Source organism: Musca autumnalis, unplaced genomic scaffold, assembly GCF_047663935.1.
Source record: "Musca autumnalis isolate F117 unplaced genomic scaffold, ASM4766393v1 scaffold_4, whole genome shotgun sequence".
NCBI classification, from domain to species: domain Eukaryota; kingdom Metazoa; phylum Arthropoda; class Insecta; order Diptera; family Muscidae; genus Musca; species Musca autumnalis.
The window spans coordinates 184342781-184367102 of NW_027411977.1; the positions used below are offsets into that span (position 1 = coordinate 184342781).

General features: G+C 36.2%; 2 protein-coding genes across 2 annotated transcripts; both read right to left on the reverse strand.

Annotated features, from left to right (window-relative positions):
* Positions 1 to 9730: 9730 nt before the first annotated feature.
* LOC141404219 (uncharacterized) lies at positions 9731 to 14325 on the reverse strand. Its single transcript, XM_073987601.1, has 2 exons — positions 10061 to 14325; positions 9731 to 10002 (listed from the first exon to the last, which is right to left on the reverse strand). The coding sequence occupies exons 1-2, from the start codon at positions 10518 to 10520 to the stop codon at positions 9827 to 9829; spliced, it is 636 nt and encodes a 211-aa protein (XP_073843702.1). The 5' UTR covers positions 10521 to 14325; the 3' UTR covers positions 9731 to 9826.
* A 582-nt stretch (positions 14326 to 14907) lies between these two features.
* LOC141403182 (uncharacterized) lies at positions 14908 to 15616 on the reverse strand. Its single transcript, XM_073985359.1, has 2 exons — positions 15151 to 15616; positions 14908 to 15092 (listed from the first exon to the last, which is right to left on the reverse strand). The coding sequence occupies exons 1-2, from the start codon at positions 15614 to 15616 to the stop codon at positions 14908 to 14910; spliced, it is 651 nt and encodes a 216-aa protein (XP_073841460.1).
* Positions 15617 to 24322: the final 8706 nt, after the last annotated feature.

Here is a 24322-nt window from a genome sequence, read left to right on the forward strand (position 1 = left end):
TCACATCAAAATAATGAAAATCGGCAAGTTAGATAATGCGGCTTCAAAATACCATAATGGAGAGGCTCCTACTATGGAGGCCATATCTAAACGTGGACCTATACCGATGCATATACCCCAATGAAGACAATATACCGAATTTTACATATACCTGTAGGATAATGGGGCTAAAACGTTGAAAATATCGAAATTCGGGTTGTACTGTTCTATGGGACCTATATCAAAACGTGGACCTATGCCGAAAAATTTCTGGGGAACAAGACTAAATACCAAATATCAAACATTTCTGTAAAATTATGTGGCTAAAACCTTCAAAATGCCGAAAAATCAAAACATGGACCGATACGAACAAATTTCTGGGGATAAGTGTTTTAACCCCAAGAAAGACCAAATACAAAATTTTAACAATTTTGCAAAGAACCTGGCTAAACCTATATAAATATGTGGACCTATATTGACAAATTGCTAGGGGAAGGTTTTTTTTGGCTTAAGTATCAAATTTCAGCCATTTCGGTGAGATAGTGTGGCCAAGACATTCAAAATACCGAAAATATAAAATCCGGAGATACCGTTATATAGGGGATATATGCTATGCTTACAATTTTTGGTTGAGCATTTTTTTAAATACTGGGAATACCAAATTCCGAATTATGGTACGGTTGTATGGGGGCTATCCTAAGAACTGGGAACACAAAGTGCCAAATTACGACCATTTAGGCCGAAAATGTAGATAAACGATTCAAAATACGGCAACCGGGTAGTACCGTTATATGGGGGCTAAACCAAACCGTGGAACTATGTCCAAAATTTTTAGTGTACAAGACCATGTAGAACGAACATGTCGATAAAAACTTCATCCTGAAATTGGTCAGTACCGTAGTATGGGGACTATTCCAAAACCCTAAATGCCATGGGAGCTATTCCAAAACCCTAATAGGCAATCCAGGAGGAAAATTAGAAAAAGAAAAAAACTTCAAAATATCTGAATTCTGGCGGTGTCCTTATATGGGTTTATACCAAAACGTGTATCTATTTTTTACAATTTTTTGTGGAGAAGTTTTCTAAATACCAGATTACAATAAACTTATACGGAAAATGTAGATAAAAAGTTGAAAACACCTAAAATCGCGAGGTATCGGTATATAGGGCTACACCAAAATATGGACATATGTCCACAAATTACAGCTAATTTGGTCAGAAAATGTAGATTACCGGCCATGGCCGCCATACCAAAACGTTTTATGGTGTTAAATTTTTTGTCTATATGCTATTTGATTGCTGAGAAAACTAAGTGCCAAGTTATAACCAATTTAGGCCAAAAGTGTAGAAAAAAGATTCGAAATAACTGAAAAGGGATGAAATTTTTATATAGGAGCTGTTCCAAAAAGTGGGCTTCAACCCACAATTTTTGATGTAGAGGTTTGGTTGTTGAGAAACAAAAATGCAAAATTACATCCAATTTGGGCCAAAAATATCGTTAAATAATTCAAAATATCTGAAATCAGTTCTGTCGGTTCTGTTATATTTGGGCTTTACCAAACCATTGATCGATATCTGCAGTTTTTGTTGGAAAAGTTTCTTCTTTCTAACAATCACTTTAGACGGAAAATGTAGATAAAAAGGTGCAAATACCATAATCGACATGTACCTGTATATGGAGGCTATACATTAATGTTGACCTATGACCACAATTTTAAGTGTAGAAGTTTTTGATCACGGAACCCTAAATTTAAATTTACAGCTAATTTTTTCAGAAAGAGTAGCTTATACATATAAAACTCATAAATTCAGGCGGTACAGAATTTATGAAGAATGTTGACCAATATCCAAAATGTTTGGTGTAGACGATTTTTGAATACTGGAAACCCTTAATGCCAAATTAGAGATTATTTCGTCAGAAAATTTAGCTTAAAAATAATAATACGTAAAATTAGGCGCTCAAAATTATAGGAACCAACTTCTACTGTTGGTCCTAGCTCTATGGACGCATTGCGCGTCGACACCATCAACTTTGTCTTTTCGCCGTTCACTACCAGGCCCACTTTTGCTGATTCTCCTTCGACCTTCTTAAAGGTATCAGTTACTTCCTTTACTGATCGTCCCATGATGTCAATGTCATCAGCATAAGCAAGTAACATGTGGCTGTTGCTGTAGATTGTACCATTTCTTTTGACATTTGCATATCGGATAACCCTTTCTAGCAGGATGTTAAACAGGTCACACGAAAGGCTGTCTCCTTGTCTGAAATCTCTTTTGGAACTGAATTGTTCGGAGAGGTTCTTTCCTATTTTAACTGAGGACCTAGTATCAGTTAAAGTCATCTTTCCAAACTAAATGAGCTTTGCGAGGATACCAAATTCAGACATGGCTTGGAATCGACAAAAAGGTGGTATGTGTCGATCACCAACTCCTGGGTCTTCTCCAGGCTTTGACGCAGTCTAAATATCTGGTCAGGCGACCTGACTTAACGCCCAAGGACATAACGCCCAAAATAAAATTGGGTGTTATGTCCGCCATTAATCCGGACATAAGGCAAAATAAAATATAATTGAAAAAAATTAAGTTTCAGTTTTTTATTTAGAAATGCACTTAAAACTAGGAAATAATTTGTCGCTTAGCCTCAATAAATATATTCTTTCTCATGATGGAATCTCTCCAATAAAACGCTTGCCGTTTAATTTTGCCACCATTTATAATTCATCATGAGAAAGAATATATTTATTTTAAGTGCATTTCTAAATAAAACACTGAAAATTAATTTTTTTTAATTATATTATATTTTTAAGTTTTTAGTAAATACATTTTTTTGACCACTGATAACTAAATTTATGGTCAATTTAGGCCGAAAATTTAGATAAAAATGCCAAATGCCAAGTTACAGCGAATTCGGCCTCAAAATGAAGATAAAATCCTCATAATACTTGAAATCGGGTGGTACCGCTATGAGGGGGCTATACCAAAACCTGGACCTATGTTCACAATTTTTGGTGGGGAAATGTCTGTATCATTGGAAATGCCAAATGACAGCTAATTCGGGCAAAAATTAAGATAAAATCCTCAAAATACCTGAAATCGGGTGGTACCGCTATTGGGGGGCTTTAGGAGAAATTGGGTCCATATTCATGTATTGTCATCCAAATCTGAAAAGTGTGCAAAGTTTCAGTTAGATTGGTCAACTGCAACTGTGTGGAAACTGAGTTACCAGAGTTGAAATGCAAGTTAAATAAAACACCGTTAAAACACAGTTTTAGTGTGATTCTTCAACTGCAACTGTGTCAAAATAGAGTTACCAGATTTGAAATGCAATTTAAATAAAACACCGTAAAAAACTGTAAAAATGGACCAATATTGGTTTTGATTTCATATTCATTTATTGTCATCCAAATCTGAAAAGCGTGCAAAGTTTTAGTCTGATTGGTCAACTGCAACTGTGTCAAAATAGAGTTACCAGATTTGTAATGCAATTTAAATAAAACACCGTAAAAAACTGTAAAAATGGACCAATATTGGTTTTGATTTCATATTCATTTATTGTCATCCAAATCTGAAAAGTGTGCAAAGTTTTAGTCTGATTCTTTAACTGCAATTGTGTCAAAATTGAGTTACCAGATTTGAAATGCAATTTAAATAAAACACCGTAAAAACACTGTAAAAATTGTAAAAATGGACCAATATTAGTTTTGATTTCGTTTTCATTTATTGTCATCCAAATCTGAAAAGTGTGCAAAGTTTTAGTCCGATTGGTGAACTGCAACTGTGTTAAAATTGAGTTACCAGATTTGAAATGCAATTTAAATAGAACACCGTAAAAATGGTTAAAATGGACAAATATTGGTTTTGAATTCATATTCATTTCTTTTACATCCAAGTCTGAAAAGTGTTCAAAGTTTTAGTCCGAGTGGTCAACTGCAACTGTGTCAAAATTGAGTTACCAGATTTGAAATGCAATTTAAATAAAACACATTAAAACACTGTGAAATGGACCAATCTTTGTTTTAATTTCATATTTATGTATTGTCATCCAAATGTGAAAAGTGTGCAAAGTTTTATTCCGATTGGTCAACTGCAACTGTGTCAAAATTGAGTTACCAGATTTGAAAGGCAATTTAAATAAAACACGTAAAAACACTGTAAAAATGGACCAATATTGGTTTTGATTTCATATTCGTTTATTGTCATCCAAATCTGAAAAGTGTGCAAAGTTTTAGTCCGATCGGTCAACTGCAACTGTGTTAAAAATGAGTTACCATATTTGAACTGACCAAAGCAGGTTGTAGGTGGATATAACGCCCAAAATATTATTTTATCTATATTTTAATGATTTAAAATTAATATTTGTAATCCAGCGCCGGTTTCAATTGCTGTGTTCCAAAACCTACAATAGTCTATTATTTTTGAAATTGCTATGAAAATTTAAAAAGAAATATATGTTAAAATGGTATACTCTGATGACTCGGATGAGAACCAATAAGATCAACAATTACTCTATCCCCAGTGGTTTTAGACGAAACATATGCAGATGATAGGGAATCCGGAGATGCAAGCCAATCTACTTGTCAGAAAAGTCTTCTATACGAAATATGTTTTAAAAATAAAATTGCAGGTTTGCAAAATTGTGCATGCTTGTAAGCCTTGTTTCGTGGAAACTCTAGAAAACATAACGATCACAGTACTGTAATGTTGGGTCCATTTTGTCCACAAATAGTTGGAAACCCCGTATACATTTAAATATGGTTTCAGTAAGCTTATTTTTTATTTATTACATCTATCTATATATATAAAAAAAGGATGATGTTAGTTACTACGCTTATAACTCAAGAACGGCTGAACAGATTTTGACAATTCGCGCCAATTGGGAATGGTGTTATGGCAGAAAAGGATAAAACCTAAAAAAATCACGAAAATATTGCAAAAATATTTTTTCAATGAAGTCAATTTTTCCACAAATTTCTATCGAGCTTCGCGTTTGGAGTAAATAAATCTTGGCACTTATTTGGACATATTTTGGCGAAAATTGTATTTGCACCTACTGTGAGGGTCCATTGTACGCCTCTGTTTTGTCAATTTTTGAAAGTTGAATAGAATTTTTTATTCACAATCAAATCGATTTTCATTTAGTTTCAAGCGCCTTTTTAGGAATTTAACAGCGAAAAATGGTTAAAAGGGCTTGGTTTAGAGTTCGTAAAGATTAGCGGTGGTTTCGGTCAGATACCAATTGAAAAGATTAAGATGATAACGCCGAAAGTGGTTTCCACAGTTTTGTGGAAAAAGGTACAAATCCACAAAATTGGTGGGTTATTTTAAAAATCAAGAGCTCCGAGATAATTTCATTGGAAGTGAAGTTGTGGCATATACTGTAATGTACATTCACCATGAACAAACCAAAACAATCATGCTAATTCTCATTAGGAAGAATTACACTTCAAAAACTCACTCACTTTGCATATTTCCAATTTCATGGCATATAAGGCATATAGAAATTCGATCTAAAATTATTTACCTTTTTGTCGATTTGAGTCAGCATCCCAATCAATCCAAAATTCCTTTTGTACCACTGTCTATCCATCCTCTTGAGATATGTACATATGTACGCATAGCAATGATTTAGCTGGTTAATACACACTTGTTTACGTAGATATTTTTCAGTGAACACTTATTTTTACAAATATGCAACAAATCTTAAAATTACCACGATTTTGATTTCCTTTATTAATTTTATTCTTCACAAAATGCTTTCTAACAAATTTACCGTACGGAGCAGATCACTTGTTTAATTAAAGATAGCAATATTACGAATTAGTTAATAACAAATCAGATAAAAAGCAATATTGACAGTTATTCAATGATCGCTCTATTTTTCATTGTTTGTTTTTTGGTCTGATCTTCTGCTGAGTGGTGACTTCAGCTATAATCTGGATCGTAAGTGGTTTGTCACTATGCTAACAAACGGACATATGTTTGTCAAACATATCTCATAATAAATCAATCCAGTTATCAAAAGCAATATTAGCAAAACAAGCGATTAAGGAATAGACATTTAACAATTCCTTATTGTTTAAGCCATTTTTTTTTATGATTTTTTTATAAAAATTCTGTCTAAATGATTAATTTTATTGAACATGAAAACAATACTTTATGTTGCATCTTTGAGTCATCTGTCTTAATGTGGCAACATTATCTGCTAATTTGCGATGTTTTAAGCAATTGTCATTTGTCAGAAATTTTAGGTAACAAGATGTGAAACTTTATTTGCCAACTTCCTTTTTCTTTCAACTCCTAAAGTGATAACATCTTGTGGATATAAAAAAAATTAATCTCCGAACAACTCATATATCTTATTGTCAGCAAGGCAAATAACTGCCAATTTTCATAAAAGTGAACATCGTTTAACATAGATTTACAAACCTTTTTTTGGAAAACTAAAAGGTGAGCATTAAGAAATGTGTCTTAATTCGCAAATTCTGACATAAGGATTTATTTCAAGGCTTACACATTGGATGGTAAACAAATTTTGAAAAATCAACTAGCCATACGGAATAGCCAAACTCTCGGCATTGGAAGAAATTTGCTACTCCAGCGTTCACGCTGCCCACAGGGTAGCGTGATGACATTTTTTTACGTTTGGCTAAACAATTTCGATGAAGATGTTGTATTTGACATAACCAACATGTGTATGACCGTCAATCCACTGCAAGAATGTTTGTCTGGCAATTTTGCCCTATGTAACCCTTACGGGCCATAACATCCATCTGGAATGTTTTCGTAAACTGAACCATTAAATGAAATTCCCTGGTCATCATTCGTTATCCAAAAAAATAAGCCCTGAGGAGATTTTATGATATTCCATATAACTTAAACTGCACCAAGTTTCACTACAACTGAAGAAACCACCTTATTCATGCGAATTTTGTCCAGGAACATTGTTTTAAGAAACCGTCATCCATGAGATACACCAACGTACATCATTGGGGAAATAATGATGTAAAACCCAATATTGTTATAGCTGATGGTGATTCTTAGCTGACCACCAAACTCCAACTGGTCTTAACCACTCAATACCTTGATTTTTAAGTATTTAATTTGCATCATATTAAATTCATAATCATTTACTTGAGTAACCTATATTTTGAGTGCAAATTATAACAGAGACTTTCAACAGAGATGTGTAAGAGATTCCTCCCCCAGTTGCATTGAATTCCTTTTTTCAGCAGCAGCCACCAACACGAAATGCAGGAGGCCTTCTTCAGATCGAGTAGCTGGTGGTAAGTTAAAAATCAGTTTTTTTTTATAATCTCTTTGCCAACATCTCTTACATGGTTTGATAAAAAAAAAACAAATAATGAGAAATCATAAAACATCAAAGAGTGCACTTCACTAGTTCTCAGTAAAGTGTATGAAGAAAAAACAAAAAACTGGACATTTTGTATAACAGTTGTAATTATTTTTTTTGCTCTCATTTATGAATTCTCATTACTGTTGTCTGTAGTCACAAAGCGAGAAAAAAAAAGAAAGAAAAAAAGAATCACACAACTCGATTCATATACTTATATTCAAATGTAAGTATGTAATTGCTGTTAACTCTATATTTTTTTGTATCTACGCTTTGTGATCACATATGTTTTGCTTTTAAATAAGAAAAAGATATTCACGCTATATTAACCCCTTAAGGGCCGATAACAACTCTAGTTATTGTAATGATATTTTATATATTAATTTATTACTACTTAATATATATATAACAGAAAAGGAATTTATATATTATTTATGTTAGGATATCATAATAATTGTTTAAATATATAATGAATTTTGTAGCTGAAATTATGGCTTGGTAATAAAATTCCTGTTTTCTTGCCGAATGACGTGAAGAAGAAACAAGTGTAAGTATTTTAGGGTCCTGGTAATTATCTAATAGCACTCACAGGATAATGGTCGGTGAGGGTTTTGAAGTGCGTTCTCACATAACATCGGTGAGGACATTTGTATGGAAGACAGCGGTATCTTTAGTTTCATATTCTTGTTTTTTTTATTTCATGTGACTAATTTGGGGCAGTTTTTTTATTTAGTCATTCCGGTCCACAATAGAGTTCAATATTAAACAATTTTTTTTAGAATAAAAAGGGAGTTTATTAATAATTTAGTGTAGTGTATACAGGTTTATTTTGGATTAAGGACCGAACCTCCCCACCCGACTGACTGCTAGTGACTTCATGGCTCCCGCAGTCCTTGATCATAGTAAATTCTTTGGTGTAAAAGATTTATCTTACGAAAAGGTACACCTAATCCTCCGGGACGCTACAATACATATGTATACTTTTAAACCGTAGGTAAAAACATCTTCGAAAGATAAACTTCCGATGTATGCGGTATATATATTTGATACTGTTTACATCTTGTCATGATACAAAACAAAATGATGCCCCCACTGTAAAAGGAGTGAATTCAATCAGGTAAGTTCCCGCAGAGTTGGAAGGCAATTACAAACGGCCAAACACATACATACAAACATACATATGTACATTGGTACTGTTGGTACACTGTATGTATGTCATTCGAAAAAATGATGATATTCAAAATTGGAAAAAACAGGAAATCGGAGGTACTGGAGATTTTTTTGGTCGTATTATCTGACAAGTATTCTCTATCGGCAACATAAGTAGATAAATACTTATTAATCGTTAATTAGTTTGTGATATTAATTTGACTATGTTATTTACGTCGAAATTAAATATAGGGTGACCAAGTAATCGACAACAGTCACGTGTTAGTGTGACAAGACTTCAAGCATCCGAAACACACAAAGAACGGCAACTAATAGAACAGCTCTGTCCATGTTACCAGAGCCATGGCATCTAATACCGAATTTGCAATGCAAGTACAATTCTGGAGATCATGTTTAATAGAGAAGTCAGAAAAAAATAAGTAAAAAAGCGTTAAGCCGGACCGAACTTTTTATACCCTCCACCATAAAATATTCTGAACTAAAACGTAATAATTATATTCTTTCCTGTCCACAATTTTAGGCGAAGATATTTTATGACCACTGATAACTAAATAAGGTAAACAACATAAAAAATGTATTCAATCGGTAAGGAACCTTATATCGGGCTATATCAAGGTAAAAATCGGAGGTACAGTTATATAGGGGGCTATACCTAAACATGGACCTATGGTGACAGTTTTTGGTGGATATGTTTTGTGATTACTAGAAACCTTAACCGTCAAATTACTGGTAGTCCGATCAAAAGTCTTAGCTAAATTCCTCAAAATACCGAAAATCGGGAGGTAGCGTTATATCGGGTCTATACCAAAACATGGACCTATGTTGACTGTTTTTAGTGGATATACTTTGGGAACCACTGGGAACCCCAAACCTGAAATTACAGATAGTTCGGTCAAGAAATGTAATTAAAATCCACAAAATACAGAAAATCGGGAGGTACCGTTATATGTTATATGTTGACAGTTTTTGGTGAAGATATGGTCTCAGACTTATATTTCGATGTGTTACAAACGGAATGACAAATATAATTATATCCTCCATACTATTTAGGAACTAATTTATGATTACAACAAAATGACATGGCTGTAGTAGGGTGATAACTATCAGCGGACCTTTACCCGACTTTGTAACAAATCCATAGTGATTTGCTAAAGCGCCAATTAAAGGAAGCAGACAAATTTATTCCCGAATGTATGCAGTAAATAAGAACAATATATTTTTAATCTTTCGTTTTTAGTGTTTAGTAAAATTTTCTATATACAAAGGAATACGTCGAAAATCTGTTATCTACATTTTGTTATAAACAAACATTTATATTTTAGAAATTTACCAACCATGACCATGGTCATATTCCGTATGACCACCATCATGATAATGATGTTCAACTTCAGGGTGATGAGCGTGACCAATGTTTTTGACAACAGCATTGAATCCACTGTGTTTATCAGCATGATATTCCACAATGCGAGTAGTGCCATCAGCTTCCTTCATTGTATAACCGCCTAAAAGGAAATTATTTTTAAGATTTTTTTTCATATAATTAATTGCAGTTTTTCTTACCCTTAACTTTATCACCATCTCTTTCTTCCCATTGTTCCTTAACATCACCGGTCTTTGGATCCTTTACGCCATATTTGAATTCATATTTAGGATGAACATATTCGTCATGATGCTCATCATGTTTCCATTCATGATCATGACCAGCATCATGTGAGGCACTGTCACCTTCATGGTGGCCCTCCCAACCATGATGGCTATCATGGCCAGCGGATAAACCATGACCAGTATTATGTGAGATGCTATGGCTTTCATGGTGGCCTTCCCAACCATGATGACCATCTACCAAACCATGACTATCACCGCCATGACCATGAGACCAACCATGATGCTGATGATGCAGCTGGGCAGGTTCATGTTTAGTTTCTACGGAATAACTGTTAACAGCGCCATGATGATGCAAATGTCCAGCAGCAGCCAAACCGGATAAAGCCAAAACTGAACCAATTGTAAGGAATTTCATTGTTATGCTGTTCCAAAGAATTTAACTTTGTTTTGATGGAAACTACGGAACTGATGTTATTATCAATTGAATGCAAGGTATTTATACTAAATTATTTGCTTAAATAAGTTGTCAGATTATGTTACTGCAGCTATTTTCGGTTTCTCTTAATTGTTTTATTTGAATACCTTCCACCATAATAATAATTGAATTTGTCATTCCGTTTGTAACACATAGGAATATCGGAAAATCTTTAAAGTATATATATTCTTGATCAGGTTAAAATTTTAAGTCGATATAATATGTCTGTCCTTGCGTCTGTTGAAATCAAGATATAGCTTGCATATTTTAGATAGCAATTTTGTATAGCAGTTTCTATTACTCCTAATATGTTTGGTACTGCAAATGGACTGTATCAGTCTACGTTTTGATAGTTTATGGCCAATTTGAATTTGAAGGTAAGCCACATTTTTTTACCGATTTTTTTACTTGATAAACGAAAGGAAACTTATTGTTCCATTTTACTTCAATACAACTCGAGGTGGAGGGTATAACAAAGTTCGGTACGGCTGAAGTTAACTCCATTCTTACTTGTTTAACATTCCATTCATTCCTTTCATATTTGAGGTTAATGTGTACTTAACTCTATGCAAATAAACTTATAAAATATGTTGCTAAGGTGTTATTATTCTGGCTAACATGATAGTGTAGGTCATACATTGCATGGTACATATAATACATATAATAAATTAATTTAGTTGTGTGTCAAAAGTGGAGCAGTCTATTTATCTTTTCTCACAGAAATAACAGAGCTTAAAATTGGCCCCATGTCAATAGATTTGTGAATATATTATTGTAAAGACTCATGAGTGACAAGTTGTCCCATCATTATTTGTGAGATTTTATTAATTTTATCCGAGGATGTTTGTCAGTTGTCCTGCTGGGCGCGTCACCACCGATGGATGTGGGAATGTGGATGATCATACTACTCTGCCCCAAACAAGGGAAGTAGTTTGTGACATGATCAATCTCTGGTACAGTGGTACGATCACCTACCTCTGGGAACCTTGAGTATCCCGCGAAAAAAGAACTAACTACGGGGTTGTCCCCTAAAACAAAAAATATATGTGAGGAAGGAAAAATGGAAATAAAAGTTAAGGTGCACCCTAAAAAAGCCAAAAACGGCGGGGACCACAGATATGCTGCTAGTCAGAACTCGTCGCCGTCAAGAAATCGTGAGCAAACATCCCTCACTGATGTGGGAGCTTTGGTAACTGTGGTCAAAGTCACTGCTACAAGCACACAACTTTAAGGAAAACCATAATCCAAAGGATGTACACAATATTACCTCCACTTCCTCTGAAGGGGCGAAGAGGATAATATCTCCTGAGGAATAGAACACCTTCTCACCTCCAAATGTCCCGTGTTATCCTCATCAATACCAACGCTGAGGAAACTGTCCAAAGTATTCTTTGACAGACGACCACAAGATGAGTTCGGGCATAAAGAGGGTGAGCGAGACCTCAGAATTTCAGAAAATAAGTCTAGGGCCTTCAAGAAGAGGGAGATGGCCGCTGACACCGGGCCGGAGCCGCCATATACCTATGCCAACGTGGAATATCTGTGCTATGTGGTGATCGACGTCAGTAAATGGTCTAGAAGGCTACACAAGGATCACATACTTCGAAGGCGCGGTCCAATAAAAATTATGAGCAGTGAGCTTTAGAGGGACCTCGTATTGTACTACATACAAATTTTGCAGCTCTCGGGAAGGTAGTCAGCAGCATAGTAACCCTGTAGGAAATGTCAATAGTTAATCTATACTGACTTACTACTGACATTGTCACCAGTATTACTGACAAATTGTAAAAATCTCATTTAATTTCCTATAAACATTTTGTCATTCGAAACATTTTGTCATTCGAAAGTCACTAGTGGCATTGGAACTAGAATGTAGTAAATCTATAGTTCATGATGGGTCATATGGAAACATTGGTACCAGAGTTTCACTACTAGATTTTTTGAACTATTTGGAGCTTTTAGTTGATTTAAAAGCCAGATGCAGAATAGTATGCTTATATTACCGAAATCCAGTGGATTTAAATTGTCGATTCCATAGTGTATACATCAAATAAAATCCTCTGGATATATGGCGAGGATTTATTTGACGTATAAGGAATGGAATTGACATTTAAAGTCCACTACTACAGGACAATGAACAGTTAAAACAGTTAAGTTTTATATTTTATTGAAGAAAGTAAAGTAAAATAACGATTTTTGGCAACCTGTAAACAAAATGTTGAAAAAGTCACCATAATAGTAGACAACGTAGTGATATGTCGACACTTGACTCCAGGCTTCCTACAGGGAAGTCCTTGGGAAGGTGTGGTAAATTGAAGCTGGTGAAAAGGAAGCCAAACTCTCACCTGACCAAAGTGGCAGCATACGTCAATCCCACGGCATCGGGTTCCTTCGCACCGGATTCGCACCGTACAGCACACTTGTTCCGGCCAGCGGCTGGCATTTTTTGAAATTTAATTGCAATGGAATCCTAGGTTAGCTCGAAGAAATACTGGGTTTCTCACAGCACATGTGTTCCGGCCAGCGGCTGGAATTTTTTGAAATTTAATTGCAATGGAATCCTAGGTTAGCTCGAAGAAATACTGGGTTTCATGAGTCGGAAGAGAATCGTGATCGCGGCCGTGCAGGAAGCTAAGCTCAACAGCAACTGCAGCTTACAGCGTTGTGTTCAATCCAGACCTATCTCGCTTGCGCGTGGCTCTAATAACCCGTACATGGAATGTAAGGTGGTAGCAGTCAGGTGTGCAACTGCCGAGGTAGAGTTTGGAAGGTCATAACATTCTGGTCTTGATGGAATTTAATGGTCATCATGAGTTGTAGCATTGAGTCTTCGGAAACGACCAGAGTGGTTTAGTGCTGGTTGAGCAGATTGATAGATCTACATTTTGCCCGCAAATGATGACACCCCTACCAGAATTAGCAGAGAGTGTCACAGTTCGCCAGATATAACGATCGTGTCACATGGTCTGACAAATGGCGTCACCTGGCAACCCTTTGTTTCTCTTGGATCAGACCATCTCTACATCAGCAGACTGCCCGATTTCATTACCTCTGGACGCAAACTGGCCTAGTTTCAGAGAGTTCATTAAAAACCGCTTCTAAAAACTGTCCAAACCATCTGCTGATCGGGTAGCGCTCGCCATATACATGCTGGTCGAATACCCGAAGTGAGACCAAATTTCTTAGCAGAGGTGACGGGATTAAGAAATGAGTGTGGATGAGGTTCGTCGTGCCAACGCAGCGACCCCAGAACCAAAGAGCTGACATTGGAAGCATTAGCGGAACAAGTGGTTAAATCATTTGAAGAGTTGCAACATTGGCGCGGGGTCATTCTCGACTCTGGAAAGAAGGAAGTTATTTCAATCGACCGTTTGACAGGGCGTAGAGAAGAGTACTACGTCGCATTAGATCTCTTCCTGCTGAGGATGGACCACCACAATTTACAATGGATGATTTCGCGAATGTCATCAGGAACGCTAAATCATCCGAAGCGTTGGGACCTGATGGAATCTGAAACAACTAGATGTGCCGTGAATCGAGTATCTCACTAAAGTTCTCCAGCTCGGGTGTTACCGTGAGATCCATCCTCATCACCAAATGGTGGATAGGACCGACCACCCAGGCATGTCAGGAGGGATCTTCATGATCTAGAAAGAGAGGTCCAACGTTACAACAGAGAACCCCTAGATCATAATGTCTAGCAAGCAGGTTTATATAGCATTCACACGAACGCAGTCGACGATACCATAAACAACTATTGTGTGATTCCGATCCTCGGAGATCTTCATGATCTAGAAAGAGAGGTCCAACGTTACAACAGAGAACACCTAGATCAACATGCCTATCAAGCAGGTTTAAGTAGCATTCACACGAAAGCAGCCAACGATACCATAAACAAATATCGTGTGATTCCGGTCTTCGGAGAACATTCCCCATCTGCCACACCTAAGGAGTGCCAGCTTCCAAGACAAACCTGATTAATTTTGATTCAACTACGCTCGGGATGGTGCAGCCGTTTAAATTTCTGCCCAGCATGTTGAACAGGCATGCAAGACACACTTTCCTGCCTAACTCTGAGGTTACATCCCATGCGCGTTACTTAGAAGTAACTTATATGTAAAGGAGAACACCTTGATTACTAAACGGATGTCAATAGTGTTGATGTTAAGTATGCAAATGTATATTTTTAAGTTAAAAAATAATTATTACAATAATTTCTATATACAAATTCAAATACATATATTAAAGAATACAAATCGGGGAATCAAGTCTTTACTTTTACATTACGTTACATACAAAATTATTTTGAATTAAATATTGTCGAAAATCACCAACCATGGCCATGGCTATGTTCAATGTCGCCACCATCATGATGTTGATGATGATGTTCATCATGCTCATGGTGATGAGCATGTCCCACATTTTTGACAACAGCATTGAAACCACTGTGTTTATCAGCATGATATTCCACAATGCGAGTTGTGCCATCAGCTTCCTTGAAAGTATAACCACCTGAAGAGAAAATGTTGTTGAGAAACAATTCTTTTTAGAATTAATTTCAGTTTCTTACCCTTAACTTTATCACCATCTCTTTCTTCCCATTGGTCCTTAACATCACCGGTCTTATGATCCTTAACGCCATATTTGAATTCATATTTAGGATGAGCATTATCGTCGTGATGCTCATCATGTTTCCATTCATGATCATGACCAGCATCATGTGAGGCACTGTCACCTTCATGGTGGCCCTCCCAACCATGATGGCTATCATGGCCAGCGGATAAACCATGACCAGCATCATGTGAGACGCTATGGCTTTCATGGTGTCCCTCCCAACCATGATGACTATCATGAGCAGCTACCAAACCATGACTCTCAACACCATGACCATGAGACCAACCATGATGCTGATGATGCTGGGCTGGTTCATGTTTAGTTTCTACGGAATAACTGCTAACAGCGCCATGATGATGCAAATGTCCAGCAGCAGCCAAACCGGATAAAGCCAAAACTGAACCAATTGTAAGGAATTTCATTGTTATGCTGTACCAAAGAAATTAACTTTTTGTTTTGATGGAAACTATAGAACTGATGTTATTATTCAATCGAATGCAAGGTATTTATACTGAACAATTAACTAAAATAAGTTAGTATATTATTGCTACTCTAGGCTATTTACGGTTTCTCTCGCCTGTTTAATTTGTTTTAAAAGTGTATCGTTCCTTTCATATTTGAGATTATTGAGTGCAGTAAAACTCTAAAAATGGGTTGCTAGCATGCTATTAACATGACGGAGTATGTCATACATTGCAATATTTTTTATTTATTTTCATTCATAGTAAAATAAGTTAAATTAATATCTAAAATGAATCAATTCATCGTCCATTAATAATCGGGCGTATAACTATTATATATATTTTTATAGTAAAACGTCAGTGGTGTTCCGGGTCATGTACGGCATTCTATACTTGTATTTTGTAAAGAAACAAAATATCGTTCTTCACTAATTTCGACCTTAAAACGAATTCTCAATAGATACTAAAAATGCATTTTTACAATAGTTTTTTTTTTCTGAATGTTGGTGCATTATTTTCAAACGAATATTATTTTCTACTTATCACATTACGAAAAACCTGACATCCGATTTTGCGAAGCCGAGGAAATCTGGAGCCCATGTTTTTGTTTACAAAAGCTTTCGATCGCGTAGGTGTTGGAGAAAATCTGAAGCCCCGGCCGCACTGTGGTCGAACTTATATGGGAAGAGCGGTCAAAAAAATACTTCCTGAGCAGATATCAATATGAAAATTTCAGTAAAGACGGAGCTGATAGTCTGAAAATAGAATCTATAGACTACTATTGATCTTTCAAAACAAATTTCGTTGGGGGAAGAGGGGGAACATAACTAAAACTCTACATGAAATTTAATTATACTGAAGAAATGACATTACAAAAGTCCTTCAGTCAACACGCGTATTCAATAATGAAACTCAAAAATTAACAAACACAAAACTGCATAAAAATTAAGTTAATACATTGTTTTCCAATATTCGAATTAAATTTGGTCAATATAGAGTTCATTTAGTTTGATTCTAATATATATCGTTCACCTAACTTTTGCACTAAATTCACCTCGAAATCCAACCTGTCAACATTTTTCTTTTTTGATGCTATTTTCGAAGAGTGCAGTAAGAAGTAATCCATAGAGAAATTTAACATGTTAGGAGTAGATATGAACACATTTGGTACCAAAAATTAGACTTTCCTTTTTTAATTTTGGCCAATGGCAGCGACCACTGTGGTTCGGTCGCTTGGATCGATTGTAGAAGATTCTAGGACTAACATCTCTGGATCCAGGGACGATATTGCAACATACAACATTGAAAGGTTTAAATATAACCTATAATTGAACTTTATGATTACCCAGAAGGGAACATTTTTAGGGTTTCAAAAAAAAAAAACACAAATAAAAAAGTGTTGAGTTTGGGCGGGCCGAACTTTGAATACCCTCCACCATAAAAGAGTGGTTAGTTTTTTCCCTGTCCACAATTTTAGATTGAGATATTATGTGACCACCCATACCCAAATCCCTAATTATCGTCAGAAAATTTAAAATCGGGAGGTACCGTCATATAGGGGCTATACCAAAACATGGACCTATGTTGAAAATGTTGGTCGAGAAGTTTTGTGACCACTTAGAACATCAAATGTTAAATCACAGATTATTCGATCTTAACACTTAAAATCAGGGGTACCGTTATATAGGCGCTATACCAACACATGGTTCTACATATGTTGACAATTGTTGGTGGAGAAGTTTTGTAACAACTGGGAACCTCAAATGTCAAACAACAGGTCGTTCGTTCAAAAATTAGATATGCATGCTACACCAAAAAATGGTGGGAACCTCAAATGTGAAATTACAGGTAGTTCGGTCCAAAAATGTAACTAGAATCCACACAATACCGAAAATCGTGAGGTACCGTCGTTTGGGGGCTCATTTTCAATCTAAATACACAACATGGGGGCTATACCAAAACATGGATCTATGTTGTCAATTTTTAGTGGAGATGTTTTGTGACCACAATTGTTAAATTACAGATAGTTCGGCCAAAAAGTAGCTAAAATCCCCAAAATATCGAAAATCGGGACGAAACCTTATATGGGGGCTACACCAAAACGTGGACATATGTATAACGATTTTTAGTGGAGATGTATTGTGGCCATTGGGAACCTCAAATGTTAAATTATAGGTCCAAATATGTCGCTAAAATCGCCATAATACCGAAAATCGGGAGGTACCGTTATATGGGGGGCTATACGAAAACATGGACCTATTTTGACAACTGGGAACATCAAATATAAAATTATAGGTATGTAGCTAAAATCCGTATTATACCGAAAATCGGGATGTACCGTTATATGGGGCTATACCAAAACATGGACATGTGCTGACAAATTTTGGTGGAGATATTTTGTGACCACTGGGAACCCTAAATTTTAAATTACAGGTAGTTCGGTCCATGACTATGGTTATAACTAGACAGCGGAATTTTATGCAACCCCTATTTTTTGTCCGATTCATGTCAAATTTTGGGACTAGACATATTTTTGGCTTCTGATTAAATTGCAATCGAAACATATAACATATGCAAAATTATGCAAAATGCATAAATTTTTGCATATGCAAAATTTATGCATTTTACATATTTTCCTATGCAACAAATATTTCAGTATTAGGTACAAGAATGTTTGTGTGTACAATTTTTCTGTTTAAAATTCTCTTCAGACAAGTCAGTAAAATAGAAAACAAGTAAAAATGTAAAAAACAAGTAAAAAAGCTGACAGAGATATACCCTCAGCCAATGTGAAGTGAAAATTTCATCTACGGGCAGATCGCATGTATTTAGGGTCTCTTCAGAATTTTGTGGCCCTCTTTGAACATTTGAACTTGCCGACAAAAATGTGGATTAGGAATTAACTACACTTAGACGCAAATGTTGAACTTTTGTGGGGGGAGGAGTACCCTTAGGGAGGACCGATATGGGCCATTTTAGAAGTTAAACTAAATTTTGACAAAATATTAGGAGAACCAAAGTTTGGACCAAATTGGTTGACCAATTCAAGTGATATAGCCATGAAACTAAGTTTTGATAAAATATGAGGAAGACCAAATGTTGGACCAAATCGGTTGAACAGTTCGGGAGTTATCGTGACATAGAGTTTTTTACACCTTTCGGGCTTTTTTCCCAAGAAATATGGACTTGCCCCTGAAATAACTTTTATCGTCGTAATAGAGGTAGCGAATGTAAATTGCTTCAACAAAAATTAAAGTGATTCAAGAGCAGGTCTTAAAGTGAACTTATCCGAGATTTTGTGTGGGAGGTACCAGAAGGAGTAGACAAATATAGTCTATATTTGAACCTGATCTATGTCTGGTAGATATAATAGGATGTGCAGAGTATGGATTACATCGGTCACTCCCTTCAAGATTTATTGTGCGCACTATTTTTCCGAACATATTTGAACTTTTGTGAGGGAGGTACCTGAAGGAGTGGACCGATATGGCTTATCTTCGAATTTAAACTATGATTGGACAAAATATTACTAAGGCCAAATTTTGGACCCAATCAGCATATCCGTTCGAGAGTTATCTTGCGCTCCAACCACCTCATACGGTGTCATAGGGGTTTTGTGCAACTTTCAGGCTTTTTTCAGGAAGTATGGACTTGCCCCTGATGATACTTGTACCGTCATATGAGGGGCAGTGAATACACGTTGCTAAAACAAAAATCAAAGCGATTCGAGAGCAGGTCCTAAACTGAACTTATCCGAAATTGTGTGTGGGAGGTACCCGAAGGAGTGGACCGATTGAGTCCATATTGGAAACTCACCTAAGTCTGGTAGACATTTCACGATTTGCAAAGTATGAACAAAATCGGTTACTTCCTTCAAGAGTTATCGTACGTACAAATTTTCCGAACATTTTCAAACTTTTGTGGGGGAGGTACCGGAAGGAGTAGACCGATATAACCCATTTTCGAACTTGAACTAAGTTTGCACAAAATATTACGAAAGCCAAATTCTTTACCGAATCGGTTCATCCGTTCGAGAGTTATCGTGCGTTCCAGCCAGACAGACAGACAGACAGACGGACGGACATTGCTCAATCGACTCCAAATTGCCTGATACACATTTCGTCTAAACATACTTGGGGTCTAAAACCATTATTTCGATGAGGCACATTTTGCCCGTATGAAAGTGTATATACCCTCGTTAGCATAAATGATGAGGGTATAAAAACCGTCAAAATACCGAAAGTCGAGAGGTATTGTTCTATGTGGGCTATATGAAGGCCAGAACCTAAACCGACAAATTTTAGGTGGAAAGGTTTTTACCCCCAAGGAAGACTTAATACCAACATTCAGCCATTTCGGTGGGTTATTGAGGCCACAACCTTAAAAATACCGAAAATCGGGTGGTACCGTTTTATTTGGGCTATATGAAGACGTGGACCTATACCGACAAATTTTTGGTGGAAAGTTGTATACCCCCAAGGAAGACTAAATACCAAATTTCAGTCATTTCGGTGGGATATTGAGGCTACAGCCTTAAAAATACCGAAAATCGGGAGGTACCGCTCTATGGGGGCTATATGAAGACGTGGACCTATACCGACAAATTTCGGGTTGAAAGTTGTATACTCCCAACGAAGACTAAATACCAAATTTCAGTCATTTCGGTGGGATATTGAGGCTACAACCTTAAAAATACCGAAAATCGGGAGGTACCGTTCTATGGGGGCTATATGAAGACGTGGACCTATACCGACAAATTTCAGTTGTAAAGTTGCATACCCCTAACGAAGACTTAATACCAAATTTCAGCCATTTCAGTGGGATATTTAGACTACAAATCCTTGAATATATTTTTGCATATGGTTTTGCATATGCTCATTTTATGCAGATATGTACAAATATGTCAAAATATGCACGATATGCAAAATATGCAAATTATGCAAAAATTTCTGGGCCTAATTCGTTTTATTTTGTAATAAAACGAGTTTCTGTCTAATCAGATTTTCTCTACGACCATCCTAACCATATATGCATTTGCATAGGATTCCGCTGTCTAGTTATAACCATAAAATACCGAAAATCGGGAGGTATCGTTATAGGGGGGCTATACCAAAACTTGGACCTATCTTAACGATTTTTGGTGAAGATGTTTTGTGGCCACTGGGAACCTCATGCTAAACGTATACACAGTTTTGAGTTGGTTTTAGTAGTCTCATTTATGTCCTGCTCAATTGTAATTCCCTCGATTTATTGTCCTTCTTTGGTTGGTTGTTTGGTACCGAATTTTTTTCCGATAACATCGATACGAAAATGATAAACCGATATTAACATTGGTTAGAATAGGTTTAAGGATGTACAGCTACCTAGCAATACAGAGACTGTTTAACTCGAAGACTTTTGGTATGTTGTGTTCATTCTGACTATACCCAAACAATCAAAGTGGCTATAAAGATCTAACTGCGTATTGCATATTTATTAGGCCGGGGCGCTTTGTATGGCAGGAAAAAAAGTTAACGGGCGCCTGGAGTTTCTGATTCTCGGGATTGTACTAATAAAGAAGTCTACTAGACCATATGTCTATAGTGAAAATCGAGCCCCCGGATTTTTACTTGATGTGTTTAATCCAGGTTTTTTACATACTTTGGCATATAACATCCATCCAACAAAAAGACAAAAATTGTAGCCCGGCAGTTTTGGCCTTAAGAAAGTGGAAATTTTTCGGAAAATATCGATAAATGACACAGTGCTAAAAAAATGGAACTATGGAAATGCGTGATTTTCAATTTTCTGAGATATCGCGTGATTAATGGTTTAGCTTTGGCCCATTTATTTGTGAGAAAATAGCTTTATATCTCTGTTTAGCGTTATTGTAGCTTCATTTTGAGATAACATGTCTTCAAACAAATCGAATGGCCAATATTTTCATCGAACATTTCATCCTTCTAACTCAATTCCTTACATGTCCTTTTCCTCCTTTATTTTTTCAACCGTAGAAAAAGTACTACCATATGAGATTTTTTAATATCCAAATATTCTACAAAAATGTTGTTCAGAAGATTTTAGGTACGGTTCTCATTGATGACTAATCGATATTTCCACGTTTTCATGATACTTTTTGACATTTACCCGGTTTTTCTTCAGAAAACTAGGTTTTGTTTTTATGAATATTCTTTATTGGTCTGTGGTGTTTCTGAAATACTTACCATAAATAGCTCTTACAATGACGAACACATTAATAACAAACTTTATTGGAGGATAGATCAGGTTATCTAAATTTTTGAGCCGGTTATTCTGATATTAAAACCGATTTTTGAACCGGTTTTAAGTAACCAATTAACCGTATATGTATGTCACTAGAAAGCTAATAACATTTTTAGTCATATAACAGCAAGTAGCTGACTACTACTTTGTTGGTTCCGATGCTAGAACAAAAAAAACCGTTTTCTTAAACCGATTTTGATGCAAAATATCACTGCGCGTAAACATGAAAATCCAAGTTTGGGGGTAAAAAATTTTTTTGGCGATGTAAGTCGATTAAGATAATAGTATAAATCTGGATGAATCTTAATCAACTTTCCTCGCCAAAAAGATTTTGGATTTTCATGTTTACGCGCAGTGATATTTTGCATTCTAGCATCGGAACCAACAAAGTTGTAGTCAGCTACTTGCTGTCATATGACTGACAATTTTATTAGCTTTCTAGTGATATACATATACGGTTAATCGGATACTTAAAACCGGTTCAAAAATCGGTTTTAATATCAGAATATCCGGTTCAAAAATTTAGATAACCGGATCTATCCTCCAATAAAGTTTGTTATTAATGTGTTCGTCATTGTAAGAGCTATTTATGGTAAGTATTTCAGAAGCACCACATACCAATAACGAATATTCATAAAAACAAAACATAGTTTTCTGAAGCAAGACCGGGTAAATGTCAAAAAGCATCATGAAAACGTGAAAATATCGATTAGTCATCAATGAGAACCGTACCTAAAACCCTCTGAGCAATATATTTGTAGTATATTTGGATATTAACAAATAAGGGTTTGATAAATTTAAAAAGGATAATGGGATCTTTGTCAGAAAGGAAGCTGAGATTATACTAGACCCAGTAGTCAGTGTTTTCTTGTGTGTAACAAGGGGAAAAAGCAAAGTCGTTCTACAACGAGATCCGAAGCCATTGCTTTGGATGTCCTACACTCAGGTTCCATAAGCCATCAACGGTGTGCCTTTTTGTAGTAGATCTTTTTTTTGGAAAAATTACGGAGAGTGAGTCAAACCTGCAGGAGTTCAGTACGAAATCGCTTATGCGATTGCTTTCGTCTGATTCAAGTTGACTATCAATAAAGTTTAAGACATTCCCATATGTGAATTCTGCCACGGAAATGTGAATTCTGCCACGATCCTGACTATCGACGTATTCACAGCCTGAAACTGAACCAGGATATCAAGAGGTGGGGGATCTAGGATCACGTTCAAGGTAGCCTGAGGAGTAATTTTGATTGCTGCGGTAATCAGAATTTAAGCAGCCTTTTGTCCGCTTCATTGTATGGACAGTAGTGCCCTATTCCCAAGTGCTTGCCAACGACAAGTCCACCATATGTTAAAATGGGCAGAACCACGGTCACATGCAGCAAGTGTGTGACTTGCGATCTGAGCCCGCAACTTTTTCCAATGGAATTTTTGCACCAATAAAGTGCAATGACACCTTTCTTCGTCCTCTCTTCGGTAATCCTTTTTATACCGTCGTCATTTATGCTATCGAGGGTATATACATTTTCATACGCGCAAAATGATCCTCAAGGAAATAATGGTTTTGGACGAAATCCGTTTTAGACAATTTATAGTCGATTTTAGAAGCGCACGATAACTCTCGGGCGGATGAACCGATTTGATACAAAATTTGGCAATCGTTATATGTTTTCCAAACTTAGTTTAATTTCGAATATGGGTCATATCGGTCCACTCCTTCAGGTACCTGTCCAACAAAATTTACAAAATTACGATACACTCCCTCGCACTTACAATTTCGGAAAAGTTCAGATTAAGGCCTGTTCTCGAATGGCTTTGATTTTTGTTTCAACCTTACACTTGTATTCGCTGCCACCATTACGACGATACCATTTTTTCAGGAGCAAGTCCAGACATCCTGAGAAAATAGCCCGAAAGCAGTAAACAACCTCTATGGTACCTCTATGGTACCATGTGAAATGGCTGGAGCGCAAAATAATACTCGGACGGACGAACCTATCCAATATTAGGCCATCGTAATGTTTTGTCCAAGCTTAGTTTAAGTTCGAATATGAACCATATCGGTCCACTCCTTCCGGTACCTTCTCCACAAAAGTTAAAAATGTTCGGAAAAATTGTGCGCACCATAACTCTTGAAGGGGGTAACCGAATTGGTCCATATTTTGCACATCGTAAAATTTCTAACAGATATGGATGAGGTTCCAATGTGGACAATATCGGTACACTCCTTCGGGTACCTCCCACACAAAATATCCGAAAAGTTCAGTTTAAGACCTGTTTTCGAATCGCTTTGATTTTTGTTGTATTCGCTGCCTTCATTACGACGCTACAAGTTTTTCAGGTGGAAATCCATACGTCCTGGGAAAATAGCTCGAAAGCTGTAAAAAAACCACATGACACCATGTCTAGTGG